Below are 10,448 nucleotides of genomic sequence, written 5' to 3' on the forward strand. Positions count from 1 at the left end.
GCAATCTTAGTGTGATGATTGTGTGATGTGTCATGATAGGGTGAAACTATGAGATCGTTTCGATCATCTTCCATAGTAGAAAAAAAACCCTTTAATTTTAATGCAAATGAACCAATAACGTGTGCCATGTTGAATGCTATTATTATTATTTATTACTATTATTATCATCATCATTTATTGTTATTTATTAATAATATTCATTATTATTATTATTATTATTAATGTCAATAATAATAATAATAATAATAATAATAATAGTAGTAGTAGTAGTAGTAGTAGTAAAAGCATGCGCTGCCCCCTGGTGGATTTATTTGGCACTGATCCTCAACGCAATGTTGGGCGCATTTCCCATTTCTGCTTGGCAGTATTTCTAAAACTCATGCTATTTTGTATTAACTTCGAACAGTTCATCAACAGTGGTCTAATTTGTTACTGTAGTCACTGCTATTCATCCATCATAAATGCATACAAGCTCTTTGATTTGAAAAGATCAATCTTTTATGATCAATAAGAACCCAGGGCTAATACAAAGTATTTTTTATCTGCCTCTGAAGAAGATATACTAGTCTTCATATCCTCTAACGTTCATGAACACATAAGGTAAACACTGAAAGATGGATCTGGAAAGGATCTTCATAAGTTGTGAGAAAACCCCAAAACAAGTTAAGCCAGTGCTAAAAGGTGAACAGCCAGTGGACAAACGAAAATAAAAAAAAATTTTCTTTGTTGATGTTTTATTTTCCATTATGTATGCAATCTTGAAAACCTGATCACCAAGAGTGCAGCATGTTAACATTCAGGAACAAATATTTTCTGACACTCTTGGGGGAATGACAACTGAAGAAAAGTCAAACAAATTTATAGACTTGTGTAATAAGTGTTTTCATCCATGAAATGCCAATTTTACAGAAATAGAATATAGGTGAGGAACTGTAATTCAATAGTAGTTAAGAGACAGACTCAGAAGTCAAAATCATCTCCTCTGGCTTTCTTCTCCTGTGACTCTGCCCAGGCCTTGTTGATAGTGCGTTTCATTTCATCATCACCCTCTGAGTAGATCTTCTTCAGCATATTCATTAGCCCCTCTCCAGGATCTGAATTCTCATCACAGCTGGGTTTGCTAGGAGAACACATGATAAGTTGGCATGATCAATGGAATGTGATCCAGTCGTCTAGCCATCACAGTTTGGCCCGTGTCAAACTCACTCAAATGTTAAGCTTGCCCATTTTTCCTGCTTCTAACACATCAACTTTGAGGACAAAATGTTCACTTGCTGTCTAATATATCCCACCCACTAACAGGAGCCATGATGAGGGGATAATCAGTGTTATTCACTTCACCTGTCACTGCTCATAATGTTATACCTGATTGGTGTATGCCATCTAATGGCAATTTCATACATGTGAAAGGGGAAAATTTCCCAAATGTAGTCACTCTCAGATAAATATGGATCTAAAAAAGTTACAAAAATGTCTTGACTGTTCTGTGAATTTAATTAAAGTTCTTTAACAAAAAAAGCAAAAATATATCATTTTTAACAAAATTTTGTGTTTTTTTATAACTGCACCTCAATACGCAATGTCTCCATATCCTTAATGGTTCTAGTTTACTCCACATTAAAAGCTATATTCTGTGGATAATGAACTATTTTGCATGGACCTGGATCCATGTTTTTTATTTTTGCCCTGCTGGGAGAACTGTGTCAGTTGTAGCTTCCTGGTACAAGCAGTTTTATTTTCATTTAAAATCTCCAGGTGTTTCATGGAGTCCTTTAATGTTTAAAGTTTCCTAAGACCTTCAGAGGATCTCTTTTGTATAACCAAAATGTGCCAAAACCATCTTATGTGTTTGTTCCCAAAGGGTAACATTTTTTTCTCTGACTATAGAATTTGGTTCTAATCAAAGCTCCTGGAGCTTCCAGTAAGTTCCAGTCACCAAGTTTATGTTCAGATGAAAGAAAAAGCTTTATTCTGGCATTCCTTCCAGATCGGCACTGCAATGGCTTCTAATTGAAAATTTGGAGACCCTGCTCACTAGAGAAACTGTTTGCCTGTTTAAAAGTCCTTAATGTGTGTGGGTCAATACACTTTCTCATTTCATTTGTGTATTCTTTAATCCTACTCAGAGTGATGAATGACTAAGGGAATTCAGCCGATGTGTCACCTCATATTTATGCCCTGCTGAAACAAGTCCAAGGTTAAAGATACCCATTTAAGATATCCATTTCTTACACACCAGAATGAACCTTAGAAATTAAAATATAAATGAGAACATGCTTCAGTTACTTTCTGTTCATAAGAATCTGTGTGAGTGTAACACACAGCTGAATTAAATATATGATTATGCATACTTAAAAAAAAGATTTTATTAGTAGAAACTTCAACTAAAGTTTAGAGTTCTCTCATATTTTTAGTGTGAGATGGCTAATTAACCACAGGGACTTTACAAAACATTTTACATATCAAAAAGGGTGCCAATAATTCTGAGCTGACTGTATGACTACTTGAAAGCATTTTATACTTTAACAACTTTATCTATCTATTATTAGTGATTAAAGAATTATTTATTTAATAAAAAATAAAGGAATTCAGCTTTTTGGCACTGATCTAATACAGATTAGACAACAAAGATATCATTCCTGACCAAATATGAGGTAATATACACTTGTGCTGAAATTAATTTCACAAATTCAATCCCTTAAATTATATTATTATATCCCTAAATTATATTCCATATGTTGTTGTTCTTTCGGCTGCTCCCTGTTTGGGGTCATTTGGTCCGCATATTTTAATTTGGCACAGGTTTTACGCCGGATGCCCTTCCTGACTCAACCCTCCCATTTAGTCCGGGCTTGGGACCGGTACTGAGAGTTAACTCTTCAGTGACTGGGTTAGCGCCCTGCCCGGGAATCAAACCCGGATCACAGCAAAGAGAGCATCCTGGACCACCAGGAGGCACCTAAATTATATTCCATATACAAATATAAAATTACATAAAAACATGATAGGTATTTCTCCCCGAAACAGTTATTCACGTCTCATTAGCAGATTCTTATGCTGTTTTTGAAATGGGACTATTATTATATTATGGGAAGGCAAGTGCTGCCTATCTAAGGAGACATATCCTGAATGGAATGATGAGACAGAGCCATATTAATTGTCCATGATGCTGTGATTAGACTTAAGAACTCTGGTATTTTAGTATAATGTCACACTCACTCTTTCTCCTTAGACTGTTTCTCCACCTGTGTAAAACACTCCCATTTCTTTGCTGTCTTCTTTTTGCACATGACGAGTACCATGTCTGTTTTCACCTGTGTTTAAAAAACATAACACCATAAAAGGCCAAAAAAGAGATGCTGATAACTTTCAGTGCGCTCAGTTTTGGACAGATTGACACACCTTTCTACTGCTCTCCTCTACTACAATGGGGCACAAGAGGTTGTTGACAGTCATTTGATAGTTTTTTCCCTCCAAACCTTCAACCAGCACATTGAAAGATCTGTAAAAGACATAAAAGTTTCCAATATTTAATCACAGAAGATGTTCAATTTATATATTGATGTACTCAATAAATAGGATACTTTTTAATCCCTTAAATATATGTAAAATGTCACTGTGTTCTTTATCGTTTATCATATATAGTATTTATCATCATTTATCGTAAATATTCTTCAGAGTTTCTGGACAAACAGTAAAACATTAAAAAAGAAGTATAAAATAAATAAAATACAGCTTGAATATAAAAAATGTACAATATAAATGAGAGGGTAAAATAATTAAATATATGAACTTGAGAAGAATTAATCATGCTAATCAGAATTGTGAACAATATTTTCTCTGTAACACACCTGAAAATCCCCATCACATTCAGCTAAAATCATTATTTTGGATTTTGTTCACATCACCCTTCAGAAAAATGTGTTTGTTGCCAACAATGTGCATCCCTTCACTGCCAAAATTTGCCATCTTCTAATGGCTTCTCCATCCAGCATGATAATACAGCATGTCACAAAGTAAAAATCATCGAAATCTAGTATCATGAATATGACAATGAGTTCAGTGTTCTTCAGTAGCATCCTGACATTCAGTAGCATCCTAACCCCAGTAGCATGTGGCAGAACAGGAGATTCAGAGCATTTAATGTTATGTTCAGAGCATTAAATCTGCAGGGACTGTATGATGCACTCATGTCAACATGGACCAGAATAACCCAGAATAACATAACCCAAAATCAAAAACCACATGTTTTCTCTATGATTAAAGTATTGCCATGGTTTGGATCACTGGATGCTATTACCTGAGTTTTTGTAAAATGACTTAGTGACAATTGTTGTCCATTGTTGTAAGTGGCACATAAACAAATCTAATGCAAGTTAACAAACAGTCTGTGTCTCACAGACTCAATCAGAATGAGAAAGAATGAGACAGGCCAAACACCACACTATGGATTTACACTGTAACAGAAAATAAGCTAAATGATATATAATCTCATTCTCAATAAAAAAAATAATTTGTGTTAATTAAAGGATAATCTATCTGAAAACTTTGAGAAATGATGTACTAATACAATAGGTTGTTCATAACAACCACATTAATCAACTACTCGTGTTTATCACAGCAGTTTGAACATACCTGTCTGTAAAGCTGACCTTAACATTGTCAGCAGGGATTTTGTGCACTCCTTTTAACGTGATGTATACTTTTACAAATTTTTCAGACTGGTCCCAACCTATAACAGAAAAGAAAAAAAACACTGATTAACAGAGTGCACTCAGACTGGTGTAATGGAGGTTAAATAGGCATAGGAGTCCAGGCAACAGCACAAGTAAAGTATACACACCATAATTGTTTATTTTGACTGTGTATCCTTTTACTGTTGCTTCTGCTTTGTCTCCTGCATCTCTTTTTGCTTGCTGTTCTCTTTGTTGCTGTTTCTGAACCATTTCTTTCTCGATATTTTTCTTCTCCTGTAAAAGGACATCCTGCACCCGCTTCCTTTCACACATCTCCAGGAGCCGTGTCACTTCTTTTAAGTCACTCTCAAGTCCTGTGATCTGAACAGCAAGTTCATTAGTACTTTTGTGTCAACTTCTGTAAGGTATAAAATCCACTGTTCTTTAAAAAACCTCATTTGAGTCACAATTTTGCAAATTGTTTATCTGTCTTACAGAGTGTTGGATTCCCCTTGTTTAACACAGAGTTAAAGTTGTTGGTTAAATTATAATTAATATTTTATTCACAGAAATAGCTTCTGTGTGGCATCTAGGTTGTTGGAAGGCAGCAGTCGATGCTGACATAAATTTGAAGATATGATTTACATTAAGCTACAGCATTTATAGATTGTTTTCTGTTCTGAATGACAATACTCAGCTGTTTGGAATTTAATTTATGTGATATACAAAAACACATATTTTAATACCAGCTGCAGTGACAAGCAGTATAGATTTTCATGTGTGGCTAATCAACAGAGAATTACACCCGAGTGAACTTAACCACACATCATGCCCTGAAAGTCTGAAACAGAGACTCTCTGCCACTCAACAATATTAATATTCAGTGTTTTAGAAAGCATTTGCCAATTCACAACTAGAAAAATTAAAAAGAGAATTGACTCAACACAATTTTTTGTAGTTATCTATATGAAACATTAGTGGGCACAACGGTAAAAGCATTGCAAATGCATATACAAAAGAAATGAATAGGTATAGATAATATAATACATAAATATAAAAAAAATAAAAAATGTCTTTGACAGGTGGTTAAAGACATATAAATAAGTTGAGACTGCATTCATAAATGCATCAAATGAACATGTAAATGACATTAGTCTATTTCTTCTACCATTTTAAAGCAGTAAACAGTGATAATGGTTAATTATCTGTTAATGCTAATCCCTGAAAACTGATCTAATTTTTTTTAAATATCAAATAAGCAAAATGATTATACTGATACAAAGCCCCCTCATTATTTAGTTAATTATTTACTTCAGAATTTTCGGTACATTTTGTCCATCACAACATGAATGTGAAAGAAACTCTTCAGTAAATAACGATATATGAAGCCAAATCTACATCTGTAAAAGCATGACCTACGTAGGCTGATTCTCACAGTTTATAACCCTTAATATAATATAACCCTATAACTAGTTAATTACTAACTCATCTGAATCGATGAGATTAGCTGAATAACCTAGAGCACAGGACCCTGACTGACCTCTCTGATTAAAACACTCTGGACAGACATCTGTACCCATCTCATACATCTACACTTCAACCGCTCACAGCTAACAATAAAAATGATACCTGTTCGCTAAGGTCCATGACTTTGACTGCTTTAAAAGAAGACTTTCCTTCAGTGTAGTTTATCCGATAAACACAAATACGATGTTGAGATTTAAACTACAATAAACAGCCTCATATACATCAGACTCCACAGTATACACGAGTGTTGCCGCTTTTCTAGAAAGATTCCTCTCCGCTGCTGTACTTCCGGGTCCATTACAAAGTAAAAGTTGCTTAACTCGTTTTTTTATTCCATACGCGGATTAAAACGGCAGCTAAAAGAAACACATACTACTGATATACATGCAACATTACATACTACTGATATACATGCAACATTACATACTACTGATATACATGCAACATTACGAGAAGTAAAATAAAGTTTAAAACATTCGAATTTTTTTATTCATCTCACACACACACACAATTTCAAAATAAAGGCACCGAGTTCTTATTGAACTACAAAAATGTAATTAAAATGAAAATAAAGTTAAACCATTTACATTTAAGCAACAACAACGCTTCTTGACTCTACTTATTTAATTTCAGCTAAATTTACATAGGATTACATAAGATTCATCCATAGTAGAACCTGATGTCAATGGCATTGACAGTGATGCCTCCACTGCCAACATAACTAGTTCTTACAAATCTGTGTGCCTGAAATTTCTTTAAATATTTCGATATTTAAACAAATTATTATTTAAATTAAATTAAATATAAATTTAAGCTATCAAAGAAAAAAAATGCTTTGCTGTGACCTTGAACTTTTTTGTATACATTTCAAAATCAAATCAATGTATCTGCTGGTTATAGTGATCACTCCAATAAATCCTACAAATATTCAACCACTTCTTCTCATGATTTTCCAACCTGAAAAATGTTTCTTTAACACCTTCATTTACCAGTTAAAGCAGATAATGGTAGAATAAGTATGCAATTAAATCTTTATGCCACCTGCTAAACTAATATTGGCTATGTCATTATGGAGAGTTCTAGTGTTATTGTCTTTATAAATGTAAAACCTAAATGATGGTCAGGACAGACAGAAGATGGGATCATAATGAATAAGCTTTATTATGTGTTTCACAGATGACTAAGACACTTTTCATGACATCAACTTCAAAAACAACAGTTCATGTGCACATAATACATACAAATGTGAATATTTCTAAATCTGGCTTCTCTGTACTAAAGGTGTAAGTTGTAAAGACTTGTTAGGGTTTTCACCACATCGCTCTCTGTATGCCTGACATCTGATTGTGGTCTGCTAGATGTCTGAAGACGATGCGGCTCAGACGCCACCTGCGTTTCACTCCACGGGGTCGTGATGTGATCACACATCTGTTGCGGATACGCACCGGGCAGCTGTCTCGGGGTAATGCGGTAATTTCTTTATCAGCTACCTCCTGCAGAAAGAAAGTGGTGTCTATGTCAATTTCTGGAATAGAGCAGATATACAGGAGTCTCTACAGGATCTCTACAGATGATCACGATCATGATTATACATTTTCTTTAATTATAATTTAAGAAATTTTTATTGGCAAGGATAATATAAATATAAATATATATCAAAAGTCAGGTCACATGTCTATAGGTAAAAAACAAATATGCTTCAGTTGTTGGCTTGGTGTAGTTCTTTGCTTTCAGTGAGTAAACTGCCTTTGAAAATAATTCATGAAATTAATGGGTTTCATACTGACTTGTAAAATATTATTTCCATATACAGCTTGTACAGCAACAGCACAAACTGCTAATCAACAGCACAGTATATACACAGTTTCATCTTCAAACACTGTACTAATCATGGGTAAAAATAATGTTTTTGAAAAATGTACTGCTGGTGAGAAGAGAATATAAAGTGGGTTATGTGAGCCTCATTCCACCTACACACAGGGACAGAATTTAGCAAGCGAAAGAAGTGCCAGTTGAATCAGATGATCACCTGTAACTCTTTAGGTAAGAGTGTGTTCTTTCTGATGGCATTGATTCGCAGTCTTGTGTCTGCATACTCGTACGCCATCTGTCTTCTTTTCACATCTCGCAGCATTCTCCAGTCAACGTAATAACCTCGGACCTGCTCCACAATCCCAAGTGAACTTCTACATGCCTGAAAATACAGACAAGCAGCAGCACAGTAAGAACACTGAGGCAGAATCACATAAGAACAGAATCAACTTGAAAACCTTTTTATGGCTGTGTAAACAATACTTAGATTGAGATTGCTGTTATCATTATATTTTAAGCAAAACAGTGACATTACCATCAAGATTATAAATACAAGTACTTCATATAAGGTTCTCAATAGCAGTTATGAATAATAGACATGATTACAAATCTCTGAGGACATCGATCCTTTGTAGGTATTTACAGTGCCTTGCAAAAGTATTTAACCCCCCTTGGCATTTTTCATGTTTTGTTACATTATAACCTGCAATTTAAATGTTTTTTAATCTGAATTTTATGTGATGGAGCTGCACAAAATAGTCCAAGTTGGTGAAGTGAAATGAGAAAAATATATATAAAATTTTTTTTTTAAAAATTAAAAATCTGAAAATTGGCATGTGCATACAGTGAGGGAAAAAAATATTTGATCCCCTGCTGATTTTGTACATTTGCCCACTGACAAAGAAATGATCAGTCTGTAATATTAATGGTAGGTTTATCTGAACAGTGAGAGACAGAATAACAACAAAAAAATCCAGAAAAACGCATTTCAGAAAAGTTGCATTTTAATGAGTGAAATCAGTATTTGATCCCCTATCAGTCAGAACGATTTCTGGCTCCCAGGTGTCTTTTATACAGGTAAGGAGCTGAGATTACAGTAGGAGCACTCTCGGGGAGTGCTCATAATCTCAACTCGTTAACTGTATGTAAGACACCGTCCACAGAAGGAAGCAATCAGTCAGATTCCAAACTCTCCATCATGGCCAAGACCAAAGAGCTGTCCATGGATGTCAGGGACAAGATTGTAGACCTACACAAGGCTGGAATGAGCTACAAGACCATCGCCAAGCAGCTTGGTGAGAAGGTCACAACAGTTGGTGCGATTATTCCCAAATGGAAGAAACACAAAAGGACCGTCAATCTTCCTCGGTCTGGGGCTCCATGCAAGATGATTCAATGATCATGAGAACGGCGAGGAATCAGCCCAGAATTACACTGGAGGATTTTGTCAATGATCTCAAGGCAGATGGGACCATAGTCACCAAGAAAACGATTTGTAACACACTACGCCGTGAAAGACTGAAATCCAGTAGCGCCCGCAAGGTCCTCCTGCTAAAGAAAGCACATGTACAGGCTCATCTGAAGTTTGCCAGTGAACATCTGAATGATTCAGAGCTCATGTGGTCAAATGAGACCAAAATCCAGTTCTTTGGCATCAACTCGCCGTGTTTGGAGGAGGAGGAGTGCTGCCTATGACTCCAAGAAGACCATCCCCACTGTCAAACATGGAGGTGGACACATTATGCTTTGGGGGTGTTTTTCTGCTAAGGGGACAGGACAACTGCACCGCATCAAAGGGACGATGAACAGAGCCATGTACCGTCAAATCTTGAGTGAGAACCTCCTTCCCTCAGCCAGAGCATTGAAAATGGGTCGTGGATGCAAAGAGGAGTGGGCCCAAATTCGTTGAGATATGAGATGTGTGCAAACCTGGTGGCCAACTACAAGAAATGTCTGATGTCTGTGATTGCCAACAAGGGTCTGCCACCAAGTACTAAGTCATGTTTTGCAAAGGGGTCAAATACTTATTTCACTCAATAAAATGCAAATCAATGTATAACTTTTTTGAAATGTGTTTTTCTGGATTTTTTTGTTGTTATTCTGTCTCTCACTGTTCAGATAAACCTACCATTAAACCTACCATTTCTTTGTCAGTGGGCAAACGTACAAAATCAGCAGGGGATCAAATTATTTTTTCCCTCACTGTATGTATTCACCCCCTTTGCTATGAAGCCCCTCAAAAGTTCTAGTGCAACCAATTACCTTCAGAAGTCACATAATTAGTGAAATGAAGTCCACCTGTGTGCAATCTAAGTGTCACATGATCTGTCAGTATAAACACACCTTTTCTGAAAGGCCCCAGAGGCTGCAACACCACTAAGCAAGAGGCATCACACCATGAAGACCAAGGAGCTCTCCAAACAAGTCAGGGAC

The 10,448-nt window shown here is 35.7% G+C and overlaps 2 protein-coding genes across 2 annotated transcripts in view; both read right to left on the bottom strand.

Moving 5' to 3' along the window:
- Positions 1–717: 717 nt before the first annotated feature.
- Positions 718–6,492, bottom strand: cacybp (calcyclin binding protein). Its single transcript, XM_058394858.1, has 6 exons — positions 6,306–6,492; positions 4,844–5,057; positions 4,636–4,732; positions 3,403–3,502; positions 3,220–3,314; positions 718–1,120 (listed from the first exon to the last, which is right to left on the bottom strand). The coding sequence occupies exons 1-6, from the start codon at positions 6,321–6,323 to the stop codon at positions 961–963; spliced, it is 684 nt and encodes a 227-aa protein (XP_058250841.1). The 5' UTR covers positions 6,324–6,492; the 3' UTR covers positions 718–960.
- An 848-nt stretch (positions 6,493–7,340) lies between these two features.
- mrps14 (mitochondrial ribosomal protein S14) overlaps positions 7,341–10,448 on the bottom strand; it is a 10,374-nt gene continuing 7,266 nt past the window's right edge. The window contains exons 2-3 of the mRNA XM_058394859.1: positions 8,233–8,397; positions 7,341–7,696 (exon numbers count right to left, since the gene is read on the bottom strand). Coding sequence (XP_058250842.1) covers positions 7,514–7,696; positions 8,233–8,397 — 348 coding nt within the window. The 3' untranslated portion in view covers positions 7,341–7,513. The remainder of the gene's footprint in view (positions 7,697–8,232; positions 8,398–10,448) is intronic.

The sequence above is a fragment of the Hemibagrus wyckioides genome, linkage group LG07, assembly GCF_019097595.1.
Source record: "Hemibagrus wyckioides isolate EC202008001 linkage group LG07, SWU_Hwy_1.0, whole genome shotgun sequence".
Lineage (NCBI taxonomy): Eukaryota > Metazoa > Chordata > Actinopteri > Siluriformes > Bagridae > Hemibagrus > Hemibagrus wyckioides.

What these genes read in the sequence shown, in the direction of transcription:
- cacybp (XM_058394858.1), bottom strand. An exon ending in TAGAGGAGAGCAGTAGAAAG is followed by an intron (nt 3,315 to 3,402) that starts GTGTGTCAATCT and finishes TTTTAAACACAG; the next exon opens with GTGAAAACAGACATGGTACT. An exon ending in AAACAGTCTAAGGAGAAAGA is followed by an intron (nt 1,121 to 3,219) that starts GTGAGTGTGACA and finishes GTGTTCTCCTAG; the next exon opens with CAAACCCAGCTGTGATGAGA.